At 44.9% G+C, this 18,124-nt stretch overlaps 1 protein-coding gene across 2 annotated transcripts in view; it reads left to right on the top strand.

Moving 5' to 3' along the window:
* Nucleotides 1–17,506, top strand: part of LOC311238471 (acyl-coenzyme A thioesterase 1-like) — a 33,444-nt gene extending 15,938 nt beyond the window's left edge. For both annotated transcript variants that reach the window (XM_084326555.1, XM_084326554.1), the window contains exon 5: nucleotides 13,696–17,506. In XM_084326555.1, coding sequence (XP_084182681.1) covers nucleotides 13,696–14,304 — 609 coding nt within the window. In that variant the 3' untranslated portion in view covers nucleotides 14,305–17,506. The remainder of the gene's footprint in view (nucleotides 1–13,695) is intronic.
* The last annotated feature ends 618 nt before the right edge of the window (nucleotides 17,507–18,124 follow it).

Below are 18,124 nucleotides of genomic sequence, written 5' to 3' on the forward strand. Positions count from 1 at the left end.
CTGCATTAGAGAAGTTTATGGAATTATTTACAGATGTCTGTGACAAACATGCTCCTGTAAAGAAGCTCTCCGTCAGAGCAATCAAAACACCCTGGCTGGATCCTGAGTTGAAAAACGGCATGAAAGAAAGAGACAGACTGAAAAAAGTAGCTATTGCATTAGAGAATCCAGAAGATTGGAAAGTTTACCGCTCATTGAGAAACAAAATAACCAAAATGAATAGGCAGAAGAAAAAACATTATTATCAAACCAGATTGGAGGAGTGTAAAGGGGACAGTAAGAGACTATGGAAAACATTGAATGAAGTTATGGGTAGAAATAAAATGGGCAAAACGCCATCATTTATTGAGTCAGATGGTATATTCATCACTAAACCATTTGACATTGCAACCCATTTCAACAACTACTTTGTTTCCAAGGTAAACACAATTAGAAATCAAATGTTGCCAATGAGTGGTAAGCTGTCAGACTCTGTAATTAAAAAACATATAATGTATGACAAGAAATGCCGATTTAAATTCAGGAGCACAAGTCCAAATGATATTGAAAAGCTCCTCCTAGCACTTAAACCAGATAAACCTTGCAGTGTTGATAATCTGAATGGAAAACTGCTACAAATGTCTGCAAAATTTGTGGCTAAGCCACTATCACATATATTTAATTTATGTTTTGAAGAGAGGGTCTTTCCTCAGCCTTGGAAAATAGCCAAAGTAACTCTACTACCAAAGAACTGTAAAGAGCCATTTACAGGTTCAAACAGTAGGCCCATTAGTATTTTACCAGTAATAGGTAAGTTATTGGAAGGAATTGTGTTCAAGCAGATTCAAAAGTATTTCAACGAAAACAACATTAATTCTGATTTCCAGCATGCATACAAAGTAGGATACTTACAGGAACTGCTTTAACATCTCTTACAGATAGCTGGCTACAGCTGATCGATAGGAAGTTAGTTGTGGGTACAGTGCTCTTGGATTTCAGTGCGGCTTTCGACATCATAGATCATGACCTATTATTATTGAAATTACACACATATGGGTTTGAAGACACTGCCATGGAATGGATGAGAAGCTACTTGTCTAATAGACAACAATGTGTTATATTTAATGGTTCCATGTCAAATATGGTAACACTCCAGTGTGGTATTCCCCAAGGAAGTTGTCTTGGACCCCTCCTTTACTCTATATTTGTAAATGATATGCCTTATGTATTGGAAAGTGCAGGTACAGCGATTTTATGCTGATGATACAACTATATATGCATCCGCTGAGAGCACAGAACAAGTGAATAAGATACTTCAGAGTGAATTATTTATGATTTCGAATTGGATAACTGAAAACAGACTCAAATTAAATGTAGCAAAAACAAAATGTCTTATACTCGGCTCTAAATATGCCTTAAGGTCGGAGCATAGACTGAGTCTCTCATTACAAGACGCTGGTATTGAACAAGTGAAGGAGGCCAAATTGTTGGGTGTAACTATTGACGAGGCACTACTTTGGTCTACCCAGATTAATAACATGGTTACCAGGATGAGTAGAAACATCTCCATAATAAGAATAAATGCATACCTCCTAACGAATACAACAATTAAAATGGTAGTACAATCTTTAGTCTTGTCCCATCTTGACTACTGCCCAGCAATTTGGTCTAGCGCGTCAAAGCAAGAGCTTAGTAAACTCCAGCTCACTCAAAATAGAGCTGCCCGACTCACTCTTCACTGCTCTATAAGGAATAGTGTGGAGGGAATGCATGCTAGACTGTCGTGGATGAGGGTGGAGGAGAGACTAGCATGCAGTTTGATTAGGTTTTTAAAGAACATTTGTACCTTGGGTAAACCCACTCAATTGTATTCTATGCTTTTATCCACCAATGATAGACATGACCATAATACCAGACATGCTTCAAGTAGTCGCTTCACCCTACCTCTGCCTAGAACCAACGCTCTAAAGAAAACTGCAATGTATAGAGCCATAACATACTGGAATAGGATCCCATTACATATTAAACGGACGGAAAACAAGGACAGTTTAAAAAAGAAACTCAAAGGAGCCATAATCCGGAAGGAAATTAATATACCGGTATGTCATGCATGTGTAGCTGCAGCCATGTTATCCAAAACTTCTTCTGATTATTTTGTGTGTTTTTTCTTTTCTTTTTAAAGGTATGGTGAAATTGATGTTTTAGTAACATTGTAACTGAGGGGTACAATTCCCTGACTGTATTGTTAGATATGATATTTAATACCACTACCTCATGTACTTTAACTTCTGGCCACCCAGTACAAGATATAAGTATGATGAACACTTTCCCACCTGATGAAACGAATCCACACAAATGTACCAAATCGAAGGTTTAATACAGCAAAAGGTGTATACAACGATCACTTAATTACATTTATGATTTGAAATATGAAATATGCACTTTTATGGCAAATGAGTATTCGTAGGTAAATCAACATTGAATGTCCAATCTCTGGTTACGCAGGGAGTAAGTATACAACCTGGAATATTTAGGAAACGATAGCGATGGTACTTAGATGATTAGAGCTGGATACACTAAGGGGGGGGGGGGGTCCCGCTGGTTGTAAGACAGTAGGAGGGGGGGGTTAGAGAAGCCGCTGGCGGTATCCCATCTGGCCGACGGTGTCTTGGGAGAATCCAAAGTCTTGGACACGGTGCCCACAGAACCTCGGGCCGCAGACTAATACAGCTGGACCCTCTGTGGACGGTAGCTGCCGGTCCACAACGGAGAGACGTGAGGCGACCTCACTGGTGTAGAGCGCCGTCTCACCTGGAGTCCTCTCCGGGGGGTAGTTCCAACACTCCGCAGTGTTGGCCTTTATCCATGGAATAATCAAAGCACACAAAGCATAATCCAAGCCGTGGAAGGCTCGCCGTCGTCCGGGTAGAGTAATCCAATATACAGGTCCAGTCGCTCTTGGCCCGGAGCTCCTCGGATGCAAGCACCACTAGGGGTCTGCTCAGCCTGGTTAAGCGTCCAGATAACGTCAGGAACGATGGGGGTACTGGTAACTTTAGAACTCTAACCGAACGATGCACCATACATAAATAGACTATTATTAGCTTAATAGAATACGTCCAACTCGACGGTATAGTGCCAAACTATGACTATTCAACTATTAATCTACACGATATCTCAATGCCTATTCTGGGCCAAGTAGGCCTTACTACACCACACGTGCGTCGTGGGGAGGCTTTGCGTCTGTCACTCTGTTGGAGGGTAAAGAACTGGACTAAAAGAAAGTTCTACTTTACTTGCGCCATATATATATGCGCTATGAACAAATAGTACCATTCGTATTTCGCCCGACATATTCCTGCGCGGAACCGGGGCTTGCCACGACATGTTAGGCGGCACGATTGAACTTGGACCTAGGGGTATGGCAACCTGGCGCCAGGTTCTCGTCCAATGGTAGAATGAAACTATTATGGGCTGTTTAGTAGACTAAAGGGATATTCAATGCATATTGTACAAGGAATATACAGGGGATATCAAACGATATACAAATACAATTAAATATATATATATAAATAAATATACATATTCGGTTTAATCTGATCCTTCACAACAGCCGCCCCCTAATTAGTCCCACCTAATTAGCTAAGCAGAGACAGATTAACCGCACTGTCTACCACTCAAGGTCCGCTGTAAGGGTCAGTCAACTCACAAAGTCATAGGGTCATGGTCATCATCGATAGTATCTGGGAGTCGGGGCAGTTCTATGAGCCTCGCCACGGGACGTGTGTAGGTGCGCCCTTGGACGAGTACTTCAGCTGCTCGGACCTTGCCATCGGCACCGGTGATCACTTTGCTTACGCGGCCAGCCGGCCACATAGCTCTGGGTAGTGACTGGTCAATAATCATGACGACTGTTCCTTCTGTCAAATTGTCTCTCTCTTTTACCCACTTCTGGCGGGTCTGTAGAGACGGTAGGTAGTGAAGTAGGAAGCTGCTCCAAAACTTGTCAGCTAGTACTTGGCTGTACCTCCACATTCTTCGGCCGTTCGCTTCTTCGGGCCTGTACATTGTCTGGGGTAGCGCGGGGTCCAGCCGCCCCATTAGGAGTGCGTTGGGGGTGACTGGGTCGACATCTGCTACATCACTGGAGACGTAACCGAGGGGCTTTGAGTTCAATACTCCCTCGATCTCCGTGAGGACTGTCATTAGGACTTCCTCCGCCACAGTCTGGGCTCCAAGTACGGCGTACAGGGCTGTCTTTATTGAACGTACTTCTCGTTCCCAGGTTCCACCGAAGTGGGGTGCGTTCGGGGGATTAAACTGGAAGTCAATCTGGGCTGGAGCGAGGTGGGTCTTAAGTTCTGGGCCCATAGCTTGGAAGCTCTCTCTCAGCTCTCTTTCTCCGCCTTTGAAGTTGGTCCCGTGATCAGACAACAATGTAGACTGTTTTCCTTTCCGTGATGTGAATCTCCGGAAGGCCATAAGGAATGAGTCTGTGCTCATGGTCGGAAGGAGCTCGATATGTATCGCTCTGGTGGTCATGCATTTGAATACAATACCCCACCGCTTCTCGGTGCCTCTTCCTCTCTTTATATACAACGGGCCAAAGCAGTCCATGCCTGTGGAGTGGAATGGCTTGTCGCCGATTCGGAGGCGACAGGGGGGTAAGTCAGCCATCCGTGGTATGCTGGGCTGCGCGCGCCACTTACGGCAGTCTAGACAGGTTCGCTGGAAGCGCCGTACTGCTTCTCTCCCTTGCAATATCCAATAACGACGTCTGATCTCCGCGAAGACTCTCTCTGCTCCTGCGTGGTGTACATCCTCGTCGTATTTCTTTATGATCAGCTCTGTGACCTTGTGTCGGCTGTTCAAGACGATCGGGTGCTTAATGTCATCTGGTAGATCGGGGGCTCTCCGCAGGCGACCACCCACTCTGATGAGATTATGGGCGTCACTCTCTGGTGCCAGGTGGATCAGTCTGCTGTCTGATGGGACGGGGTTTCCTCCCTGTAGACAGTCTAGCTCGTCGGGGAACGAGTCTCTCTGGGCTCGTTGTAGTAGAAGAAGTTCTGCTTCTTCGTAGTCAGCTGCTGACATGTCAGTGGTGGACTGAATCTCTGGGTGGTGCCGCAGGAATGTTCTTTGCTGCGCACTCTCTAGGGTAATGCAGTCATCTATGTTGGGGTCTGTGGAGGCGACAGTGCTCAGTCCACAGAACATAGGTTTCTTGTTCTCAGCCTCCTCGTTACTTGCTTCCCTCGGGGTGGGCGTAGGCCAATCTCCTTCCGGGAGCTTGAGGAATGCTGGTCCGTCACTGTAGATGTTGCGACGGGTTAGGTCATCCAGAGACATTCCCCGGGTGATGACGTCAGCTGGGTTGTGTTTGGTGTCCACATACCGCCAGCTTGCTTCTTCTGTTAACTCTTGAATCTCGGTGACTCTGACTCCCACGAAGACTTTGTATCTGCATGAATCGGACTTGATCCATGTGAGTACTGTCGTGGAATCTGACCACAAGATTGTTCTATGCACCGGGATGGTGAGTTCACGTTGGATTAACGTGGCTAGATGCGCTCCTGCGAGGGCTGCGCAGAGCTCTAGACGTGGGATAGATTGTTGCTTACGTGGGGCTATTCTTGAGCGGGCCAGGATGAAAGCAGTGTGTATCTTTCCTCCCATCTCTTGGGCACGCAAGTAGGCCACCGATCCGTAGGCTACTTCGGAGGCGTCGCTGAAGACGTGTAGCTCAATCTCGCATGTCTCTGGCCTCACTGTGGATGGGAAGTAGCTGCGGCGTATATTGACACCTGGGAGTGAGCGGAGTTCCGTCTCCCACTCTCTCCATGTTGAGGCAAGGTGTGCGGGTATTGGGTCGTCCCAGCCCTGGTCCTTGTCCCATAGTGCTCGTACAATCATCTTTGCCCTGGTGGTGTAAGGTAGAATACATCCCAACGGGTCATATTGTCTGGCGAGTGTTCTGTACACACTCCGTCTGGTGGTCGGTATCGCCGCCGACCTTCCCTGCTCTGGAGCCAAGGGTTTGTGTCTATAGTGGAGCGAGTCTGTTTTGAAGCGCCAGACTAGTCCTAGTGTCATTTCTTGGGCTTCTCCTGGGATTGTCGCCATCCAGGTCTCGCTGCTGGCAGCCTTGTCCGCGGAGGAGAGGCTGCGCAATACGTGCGGGTCACTGCTGGCCCACTGCCTGAGATCAAAGCCGCCTTTGATCAGGGAGGCGCGTAACTTGATTAGGAGAGCCTCGGCTTCTTCTTGAGTCGAGACGCTTTGTAAACAGTTGTCCACGTAGAAACTGTTCTTCACACTGTGTTGGACCTCTTCATCTGCTGCTGGGTCCTCTGTGACGTGTTTCTGTAGTGCAAATGTAGCACAGCACGGGCTGCATGTGGTTCCGAAGGGGAGTACTTCCCACTGGTAGATGGATGGGTTCTCATCTCCGATCTTCTCTCTCCATAGGAACCGTAGCAGAGGCTTGTCCTCCTCTACTAGTCTCACCTGCAAGAACATCCCTTTGATATCCCCGCTTATAGCCACCTTGTCCTGGCGGAAGCGCAGTAGCACGCCTAGTAGGGAGGGGCCGAGTGTGGGGCCGGGCAAGAGCTCTTTATTCAGATTTTGGGATCCGATCTGGTAGCTGCAGTTAAACACAATGCGATCCTTGCCGTTGTGATGGACCTTGTGATGCGGCACGTACCATGATTCGGTCGTCTGATCGGCCTCTTTAATGTCAATCTTTGTTACGTGTCCCGCTGTGATTAGCTTCTCAATCTCAGCTCGGTACACACTCTTGAGTGGGGTCTTCGGCTAGGCGCCGCTCTGTGTTCAGTAGATAGCGCTCCGTGGCGTCTTTCTTTGCGTGAAAGGTGGGCATTCCCTCTCGCCTCAGGAGTGGAGTTGCGTATCTCATCACTCCGCCGACTGTGACTCTCTTTGTCCCCTGCTCGAGTAGGTTGATGGCGTAAATGTCTTCTTTAGAGCGAATATCTTTCTTTTCGTTCTTAAAGGGCATTGTCTCTAGGGTCCATAGCCTCTCGACATGCTGCAGGAGAGTGGTGTCTTCTTCTGTCGTTCTGGAGTGGAAGCAGCTAGTGGCTGCTGTTCGGTTGAGAGATTTAGCGAGGGGGCCTTGTAGGGTCCACCCTAGGCGGGTCTCGACTGCTGCAGGACAGCCTCGGGGGCCTGTATGGACCCGGTCAATCGGGACTATGAGTTCTGCATGGTCGGAGCCTATCAACAGGGTCGGGGTAGCGCCGTCTATGAGCGGGATAGGTAATTGGCGCAGGTGCACATATTTATCCATCAACTTGGTAACAGGGTAGGTGTACTGCGATAGTCCTATTTCTTGGCTGGTGAAAGCATTTGTGATCTTGTACCGTCGCTCTGGCTGCCCGTTGGCTGCGATGGTGAAGGAGACATTCTCGCCCTTTATCGTCTTTAAATCTCTTCTTATTGTCCGAATCGTCATTTAGTTCTTGCTCCCCCGCAGTCCCAACTGGGTCGCAGCGGAGGCGAGCAGAAGGGTCTTCTCTGACCCGTCATCAAGGACGGCGTAAGTGTCCATGACTTTATCTTGGTAGCTCAATGTCACACGGACTACCTTTAAGAGCACTTGGGCTCCGCTGCTGCTGGCGGGGTCAATGTACATGACACTTGCCTTGGTGCCGCTCCGTGGTGCAGGTATAGGCCGTCTTCCGTTACTTTCGTGTAGTATATCTAGATGGGCTCCATCGCACCGGCTGCACCTTTTCTTTAGGCGGCATTCGGCTGCCATGTGGGGCCGCGCACATCGATAACAGCTCCGGTTGGACTTTATCCATTGACTCACTTCTTCTGCATTCATCTTTGTGAATAGGTCACATTGTGACAGCCAGTGTTCTTTCTCACAGTAGGGACACGCTATCTTCCACTTCTCTTTTCTCGAGGGGGTGCTGTGACTCTTACTGCTCGGTACTGACTCTGATTGGTGCATGACAGTCACCGATCTTCTTCCATCATTTATTCTCCTGGGTCCCTCTCTGGAGCTTGGCGTGCTCCGCCCGAAGGTGTCCAGTCGTAAGCTGCTGACTTCTCTCGCCAGGAAGTCGGCTAGATCAAGGAGGGATGGCTCGGGGCCGTTGGGATCCCGGTAATCCCTCTGCCGCCTAAAGCGCTCCTGTCTTGCGGGTGGCAGCTTCTCCAAAATCCTCTCGACGTTAGAGTTGGCGTATAGCTCATGCATGCCTTTCTCCCGTTGCGCTCCCAGCATCCCTACCAGGGACTGCACTTTGATTGACAGGTCGTCTAGTGAGCGATTGTCTGTGGCTGGGGGTAGGCGGTCAATATGCCTTATCTCCTGGATTACGTAATCCCATATACGTCCATATCTCTGACCCAGCGCTGCAAGGGCCGCTGTGTATGGGGTCGAAGAGGTAGCATAGGCTAGCGCTATATTGTGCGCTCGCGGTACTTTCAGGTGCTTCAGTAATATTGCATACTTGTGGCGTTCATCAGCGACATCCACCATCATTGTCTCTAAGCACATCCGGAGCTCCGTGTACTGTGCTCGACTCTCATAGGCGAAGTCTGGGAATGACGGTGTGGCATTGTATGACGCCGTGGATGGCTGATACATCGGCGAGCGTTGGGGGAGAGACCTCCTGGGCGAGTCCCCTCTTGCGCCTCGCTGTGGGCTGGTACTGGCAGGGTACCATGGCCCGCTGGTCCAGGTGCTGTTCCTCGGGGCTGGTCGTGCGTCGTGCTCACCCGTGAATAGAGTCGGGGGTCTGTAGCGCAGCGCCGCGGGGGTATAGCCTGGACTGTATGGGACCTCCTGGTCCGGTGGAGTACTGTGCTGTCGTCGGGCTTGGTTCTCCTCCTCTCCCTCTTCTTCCTCTATCAGATCTTCCAGATCCTGTAATCGTTTATTTAGCTTCTCCGCAGTGTATGCCGCTCCTTCCTTGTAGCTGGGTCTGGCTTGGACCGGTCTGTGAAGGGGGTCTGCGGGGGGTATAGGCTCGGTCTGTTGGTCAAGTTCAGGGTCGCTTGCTCGTTGTGGTGACGCTGCCCTTGACTGTTGTCTCGACGAGTTCCTTGAACCCCTGGCGGAGGGAGAGGGTGTTGCCTTGCGGATCAGCTGCTCCATTAGCTGCGCTTGTAGCTTGTCGCGCTCGGCTTGTATTCTGTCGCGCTCGGCTTCGCGCTGGATGAGAGCGAGTTCGCGCTCTGCGTCTCTTTGGGCACCGGCAGCGGCACGCTGGGTGTCTGCTCGGTCTCTTGCCATATTCTCTTCCATCTGAAGGCGTCTCATCTCCAGGCGTATGCGCTCTTCTTCGCTCCGTTGTTGCGCTTGGAGTTGTTCGCGCTCGCTAAGCGTCTGTGCTTGGAGACGATCGCGTTCGGTAGAGGCTGTCAGGCTGACGAGGAACGCCTGTTGTAGTATCCTCTCCGCTTCGTTGGGGGAAGGCGGTAGTGGAGGTGAGCCGCTCCTGCGTGAGCCGCTCCTGGGGGTACTCGTTGGGGAGTCCTGGAGCTCTAGTTCCTCGGCGCTCTCCTCCTCTTCTTCCGTGCAGAGTTCTCTCTCTGTAGGGTTGTCTTCCTCCCGGGGCTGGTCGGGGACTACTTCTTGGGTAGTGGCGGGGGGTAAAGGCATGTCAATTCCCTCCTGGTCCCCACCGTGAGCTTGGTCAGTTACATTAGGACCTACTAGGGCCTCTGTGGTCGGGGAAACCTGGTCGTTAAGGTCAGACATAATTTTACTTTCTACTTCTACCGCGTTTACCGTTTGTCGAAGGCTAGGTAGTTGACTGACAGTGTAAGCCTCTAAGTACTGAGGTGTCTGTCGTCTGCGCCGCGGGCGTTCTAGGTTAAGAGGATCGTTTCGTGGAGTGTTCATCATAGGCCATTTCGATATTAATAACACTATATTAATATTACACTAGTTACCCTCCGGCTCGAAGGACCAATTGTAACTGAGGGGTACAATTCCCTGACTGTATTGTTAGATATGATATTTAATACCACTACCTCATGTACTTTAACTTCTGGCCACCCAGTACAAGATATAAGTATGATGAACACTTTCCCACCTGATGAAACGAATCCACACAAATGTACCAAATCGAAGGTTTAATACAGCAAAAGGTGTATACAACGATCACTTAATTACATTTATGAGTTGAAATATGAAATATGCACTTTTATGGCAAATGAGTATTCGTAGGTAAATCAACATTGAATGTCCAATCTCTGGTTACGCAGGGAGTAAGTATACAACCTGGAATATTTAGGAAACGATAGCGATGGTACTTAGATGATTAGAGCTGGATACACTAAGGGGGGGGGGGGTCCCGCTGGTTGTAAGACAGTAGGAGGGGGGGGTTAGAGAAGCCGCTGGCGGTATCCCATCTGGCCGACGGTGTCTTGGGAGAATCCAAAGTCTTGGACACGGTCCCCACAGAACCTCGGGCCGCAGACGAATACAGCTGGACCCTCTGTGGACGGTAGCTGCCGGTCCACAACGGAGAGACGTGAGGCGACCTCACTGGTGTAGAGCGCCGTCTCACCTGGAGTCCTCAACGGGGGGTAGTTCCAACACTCCGCAGTGTTGGCCTTTATCCATGGAATAATCAAAGCACACAAAGCATAATCCAAGCCGTGGAAGGCTCGCCGTCGTCCGGGTAGAGTAATCCAATATACAGGTCCAGTCGCTCTTGGCCCGGAGCTCCTCGGATGCAAGCACCACTAGGGGTCTGCTCAGCCTGGTTAAGCGTCCAGATAACGTCAGGAACGATGGGGGTACTGGTAACTTTAGAACTCTAACCGAACGATGCACCATACATAAATAGACTATTATTAGCTTAATAGAATACGTCCAACTCGACGGTATAGTGCCAAACTATGACTATTCAACTATTAATCTACACGATATCTCAATGCCTATTCTGGGCCAAGTAGGCCTTACTACACCACACGTGCGTCGTGGGGAGGCTTTGCGTCTGTCACTCTGTTGGAGGGTAAAGAACTGGACTAAAAGAAAGTTCTACTTTACTTGCGCCATATATATATGCGCTATGAACAAATAGTACCATTCGTATTTCGCCCGACATATTCCTGCGCGGAACCGGGGCTTGCCACGACATGTTAGGCGGCACGATTGAACTTGGACCTAGGGGTATGGCAACCTGGCGCCAGGTTCTCGTCCAATGGTAGAATGAAACTATTATGGGCTGTTTAGTAGACTAAAGGGATATTCAATGCATATTGTACAAGGAATATACAGGGGATATACAAATACAATTAAATATATATATATAAATAAATATACATATTCGGTTTAATCTGATCCTTCACAACAAACATTGATGAGCATTCTAAAAGCAATTCTTAAAAATATTCAATTTTAAAAACAATTTTAAATTGTATTTAACACTGTATTTTGTATTTTGTTTTGTTTTTTTGTTTTCTGTTTCTTTGCTTGCATGTAATTTTAGCCATCTTAATTGTTAGTTTCATTGTGTATTGTATGTTGAGTACTGGCTTTTAATAATTCTGTTTTGCAATAATTGTTTTTGTATGTTTTTTTGTGTGGACCCCAGGAAGACTAGCTGGTTGCCATGGCACCAGCTAATGGGGATCCGTAATAAAATAAAATCAAATCAAAGTCAAGTGTGCAGTGGTGTACAATATGCTTTGAACAGAGACACTTTCACTCCTTCTGTACACGTACTAAACCTGTGTGAGAGAGTGTTTGCTTGTGCATACATCGTGCGGCATTGCCTGTATATTAGATCATCATCTGTCATTTGTTCTGTAATAAAATGTCCAAGATATTTTACCTTTTCACAGACCCCAAGATTATGGGAAAATGGGAGGAGGACTATGTGTTCAACACTCAAAACGTATTTAAAGATAAGATCATCTGGTGGGCCAGATATATAGATGACATCATTATGTGGTGGAAAGGCACTATTGATGAATTGAAAGCTTTTCATAGTTATTTGAACAACACTAACTGTAACCCAAATATAAAACTGTCTCTAGATTTTAGTCCTGATAAGATCCATTTTCTGGACTTAGAAATCACTAAAGACTTGAATGGTGACTTACATACGTCATTGTACAGGAAGTTAACGCATAAAAATACTATTTTACATGCAGAGAGCTTCCACCCCTCTACTTTGATCAACAATGTTCCGTACGGCCAATTTAAAAGAGTACGTAGAATTTGTGACAGTGAGGCTGATTTTAGAGAAAAGAGCGGAGAAATGTATGATCGCTTTAGAGAACGTGGCTATACACATAATACTCTTAAAATAGCTATATCTGAAGCCGCTACTGTAGAACGCGACTCCCTCTTAAAAAGAAAGACACTGAAAGAGAAAACCGATAGGGTGTTTTTCTCTACCACTTATAGTACTAAAGCCCTTGCTGTTCGCAATATAATTAAAAAGAATTGGAGCTTGATCCAATGTGATGAGTCCCTGTCTAACATTTTCCCTGACCCGCCCCTCTGTACATTTAGGAGAGCTCCCAATCTCGGAGATAAATTAGTACGAAGCCATCTACCGGCAGATGTCAAATCTACATGGCCTCCTATAGGAACGTATAGATGTGGTCACTGCAAACAATGTGATGTGGTGATAAGATCAAAAGCTTTTACCCACCCAATTACATAACAGACATATACTTCTAACAGCTTTATTAATTGTCAAACGACACATGTTATTTATATACTGTCTTGTTCCAAATGTGACTCTTTCTATGTTGGTCGTACGAAACGCTGTCTACTTGATCGACTGGCAGATCATAAATATGCTATTAAAACTAACAACATGGATTATGCAATGGCTAAACATATTCATGAAGTTCACCATAGTACCTCTGCTTTATTTACAGCTATCGGAATTGACAGTGTTCCACTCACGTCTAGAGGAGGTAATAGACAAAGAATTCTAAACCAGAAAGAAAGTCGCTGGATCGATAGACTACAGGCCACCTCACTCCCAGGTTTAAATGATTCCATAGACATGGTATCATTTTTATAGGCCAGTAGATTACATTATAGTATTATTATTCTTTGTCATGCATTACTCAATGCTCTTACATTGTTGTCTTTTGATAATTGTTTTTTTGATAATTGTTTTTTGATAATTGTTGGTAATTGTTTATATTATTATTGATCTATTCTATTTTTGACTCATTTCTTTATGTTGTTATAATATTTTGAGCTTCTGTGTATATATACTTATATAATATACAAATTTGTTTTTCTATTTAGTATTATTGTATATTTACTTCAACTCAAGTTGAGAATGTTGCTTTGCCTTCATTTAATTGGGACCAGCTGTCCCCCATTGTAATTAGTGTCTCCCTGAGTTGTGTGTTTTTTCCTTTTTTCCTCTATTTAGTCACAGTATTGTTTTTGTCACAGCAACACCCTGAAGAAGGCCATGTAGGCCGAAACATGTTGGACTTTTAAAAGATTTTTCTAAATAATGTAAGCCACTTATTAAAGGCTTTCTAAAAACTGTAGAGCTGCCTTGGATCTCAACCTCTCTTATATAAGCGAATCCTACCCCGGATTTAATCCAAAGAGCACCTACCTGAAACAAAATAAGAACGCTGAAGCCCTCTCCATATCCTTTGTTCTGTTATTTTCAGACCATTTGAATTCACCCTGCAATTCTTTTTAGTTTCTTATTTGCGTTCTTGTTTTCTTTGCAGGTGGGCAGCTCTGGAGTCGGCGTAATGTCACTTTCTAAGAGCGGGGATCTGGCACTTTCCATTGCCACCTTTCTGCCGCACGTCGCGGCGACCGTGTGGATCAACGGCTGCAGTGCCAACGTCGGCTTCCCCCTCTACTATCGGAAAAGCAAAATCCTTTCCGCCCTGATGTTCGACACCACGAAGGCCATGGCCACCGAGTCTGGGGCCTTCAACGTCAAGCACGTCATGCACGACCCCCTGGCGCAGGAGAACAAGGACGCGCTGATCCCCATAGAACGAGCCGAGGGACGCTTCCTCTTCGTGGCGGCGGAGGACGACCTAAACTGGGACAGCCGCAGCTACGTGGACGAGATGGTGGAGAGGTTGAGGCGCCATGGGAGGGAGAACTTCGAGAGTGCGTATTACCCAGGGTCGGGACATTACCTGGAGCCTCCGTATGGGCCCTACTGTCCGTCCAGCCTCCACGGCATTATGGGCAAGCCCACCCTGTGGGGAGGGGAGCCCGGGGCTCACGCGGCCGCTGAGGTCCACCTCTGGAAGAAGATCCAGGACTTCTTCAGAACTCACCTGACCCTCGATGCAACGGTGGCGCCAGCGAGGTTATAGATGGGATATTCAAGTGTCGGATGACTTGAGTTCCCTCGTCCGTATTGTTGACGTGTTGATGATCTATGGATGCATAATATATCTGTGACCTTATCGGTATTGATTTTTTCACATCGGTATCGATCCGGTGAGCAAAACTGGGCAAACGTATCGGCTGGTGATAGTGATTTTTGTATCGATTGCATAGGTTCAATGAGCGAAACTGGGTCAATTTGAACAACTGATTATTGCATATTTAAAGAATAACTGAACAGAATTAAGTAGGTATGAGACCAGTGCGCGTTGGGACACTGTCCCTGCGTCCTGCCCCTGTTTGTTTGACATGTGTGATTCACATATTTACTGGTTTCAGCAATATTCAAAATGAGACAACCAAAGCTTGAATTACTTGTTTCATAATTTCTTGTCTGTTATTGTCAGATATTTTGCACACCTCTCAATTACATGCAAAACATTTCCAACTGTCATTATTACTCTCTGTATACGTTTGTCCCATGATCATTTATTGTCTATAATAACTTCTAAAAGTTTGGCTTCATCTTCCGGCTTCATTAACACTTTCAGTGCCGGCCTCCATTTCCTATTTACCCCGTTGAATGTCGCCACCCACTTCAATGATAGAGCTCTCATATTTGCGAACGCATAAACTATATCTTAAATTATGGCTATGTGTCTAATATGGCCGTCGCTTATCAATGACTTGTTTTCAGTCAACATTGTCGAAGCGGATTGTTTTTTTTAATCGGTTTATTTCCGTTTTATACCATTTTGAAAAACGCTTGTTTCTTGAAACTTTCAGAAGATTCTGTGATAAACGCCCTTTACTGGAATACACAAAACACGTTGTCATTTTTCGGCCTATTTATAGGGCTGTACCGAATGCTTCGAAGCTTCGATCATAATGTTGACATTCAAATTCTAAATCAACATTCGAACACCTGTTAAGCTGTAAGCCGTATTTCGCCTAAAGGTACATGCCTAAGTAAATGGAAGATTGCTCCACTTCTGCAAGGTCAATTTGCATGTTCTTGGTATCTAGGAACATCTAGGGACCTGGGGGTATGTATTTCCAGTGTCAGAAATATTGTGTCTGTTACTAGGCTAAGTAAATTGTAATGAAGAAAAGGAGAATATAAATTATGATTTATGATTTTTGCATCTTTGATCATGTTAAATCTGCGGGGCACGAGAAAATGCTCACTGAGCTCATTCACCACCTTATTGAGATCATGTGTACAAAAGATCTAAGCAAATGAAACGCGGGAAGATGATTAAAGAGAAGGATTTGTAGATACAGTAATTAATGATGATCGATTTTAATTATAAATTCATATTTGACCTTGAACTTGACCTTATTATGGCCAAATCATACATCTATGGATAGGGAAAATGCTCCTCTTTCCAATGGCAGGGTTGAATCTGGATTTAGTCATTTCCTTGCGGTTTTTACGATAATTTGCATTTTCCGATAAATTCGTATTTCCGATAAATCGTATAAAACATCGGTAAAAATGAAAATATACACTTTGACTACTGTTTTTGATAGGGTTATGGTCTTTACTCTTGGCTACAAAAAACATTAACATCCAAGGGCCCACATGTGGACGATTCTTTGCCGACCTCTAGTGGCTCGGTGTGCATTTATTTTAATACAATATATAGATAGAATTAAAGCCCTATTTGTTGCCTGTCGATTGCCCTTTCAGGTGACAAAATCCGTTCAGCGGTTCTCGAGTTACATGCCGATATGTGAGGCGTGCCCCAACCCAAAGTATGCAAAAGTACACATTACCACCCCAGACTCCCGGGGCTCTAGCTCCGTCAAATCTTTGCACAGGGTTGTAGCCAATGAGTGTGGCTTTCCAATGATACCCCATGATATGATAATACGGTCTCTATTGATCGATTTATGATAAAGAAAAGCAGGGTCCCCCTATACATTTTATTTTTTATTTTTTAATCTTTTTATTTTATTTTCTATCTGTTTAAACCAATGGGGGTTTGGCTACACTAATATTATAATTATTATACATAAGACGTCACCATCACTTTCATACCAACCGTGCCCTTATTGGATTGTTGATGAAACTGATGAGTTATATTCATTAAAGAAAGTTGATTTAATAAAAGAAAAATAATTTAATCAGATTAATCACTTTATTAAAATTGAGGATTTAGTTATATATATATATATATATTCTTTTAAGAAAATCTTTTTTTTATAGACATTCAAAGCTTCAATCGAAGCTTCGAATGTTAAAAAATGACATTCGGTACAGCCCTACCTATTTATGAATAGTTTTCAAATAAACGCTAGATTATCGATAGTACTTATGCACGCTATAGAAGCGGGCTGAAAAATCGATTCTCTTATTTCCTGATCGCACACACACACACACACATATGGCACACACTGATATATAGGTGAAAATAGCTCTGATTATCCCAATACTGGTAAAATAGATTCCTTACCTCAGATCAGATGTTCTCCAAAAAGATGATTCCAATTCCTGATCGCCATTCCAAATATCGATCGCGTTTATTGATCCAACGCTGGGTACTGGAAATATATATTCCAGGCTGGTCTGAGGCTCCACAATGAGTCCGATCGGCTCGGGTTCCTTGCCTGAGAAGTAAAATGTGGATTCAGGATTTTTCTTTTCTCATCCATTTTCATTGAGTCCATTCCAATGCGTGCATTACCATCCGGGAGACGATAGGGGGCGGTATTTTCCCTATTCGAGTTCAGACAGATCCCCACTGGTAATGTGAGGCTAGATTGATGAAATATGAATGGAAATCGCTAATAAAAAAAATAACAATTAAAAACGGCATATCTCGTCGGCTGGCACACAACGGTTGGCATGAAATAACGAATTATGCTGTGGCTGGCACTCAAAGTGTTAACACATTATGCTAAGATCAAGCTTTGGCTTTGAACATAAAGAGTAGTTTGTTTCAATTGCAATATTGGTTTTAGACTCATTTAAAATCCAATCAATCAATCCAATCTACTACAGTACCAACTTCAACTCCTGACCTAGATTTGTATTTAAATCACTAAATTGTTGGTTCTCCTAAATATATTGTGGAATCATCATATATTGAAATATGAGCCTTTTTTAATACCGGAGGAAGATCATTAGTAATGATTGGCCCAAGACATCTTTCTTGAGGTACTCCGTGTTTCACATGTTTAACCTCTGAATCACTTCCAATAAAGTGTTGGTACCATTTGCTTTCTATCACTCAAATAACTGTTTACGCAGAATGAGAAAAACCATGGGAGTGATTAATGAAGCTATTGGCTTGAGCAGTTTTCCATCAATCCCTGGTGGTTTACTTTTACAAGACATTAAAATCAATTCCACTTTTACAACACTAACCTTAAATTTAAAGCAACATGTTTTACCTTACATGTATGTGATTTATAATATACATCATACATCTGTATTATTATTATTAGGCTGTGCAGTGCTTTTAAGCTTATCAATCTTTGTTAGCAAATCATCTAATAGTTCCTATGTCTCGGTTTAGTTCAAAATGCTCTAGTTTCTAAATAAGATGGGGTGGATTTAGCATTTCCTTTAAATATATGACTCAATGTATTCCATAATTGTTTACTATCGTGTTTAATTTTATGTTCATAATTCCATTTCCTTTTGTTTAATTTAGTAACACAATTCTTTAGTTTACAATCTGATTTAAGACTTGATGAGATTGCTGTTAATTTAGCTGGATCCATTCCCCTCGCATGTTCTTTTAACCCTTTCACTACCACACTACCAAAGGGTTAACCCTTTCACTGCGACAATACAGA

Source organism: Notolepis coatsorum (genome assembly GCF_963971535.1).
Source record: "Notolepis coatsorum genome assembly, chromosome: 12".
In the NCBI taxonomy this organism is placed as follows: domain Eukaryota; kingdom Metazoa; phylum Chordata; class Actinopteri; order Aulopiformes; family Paralepididae; genus Notolepis; species Notolepis coatsorum.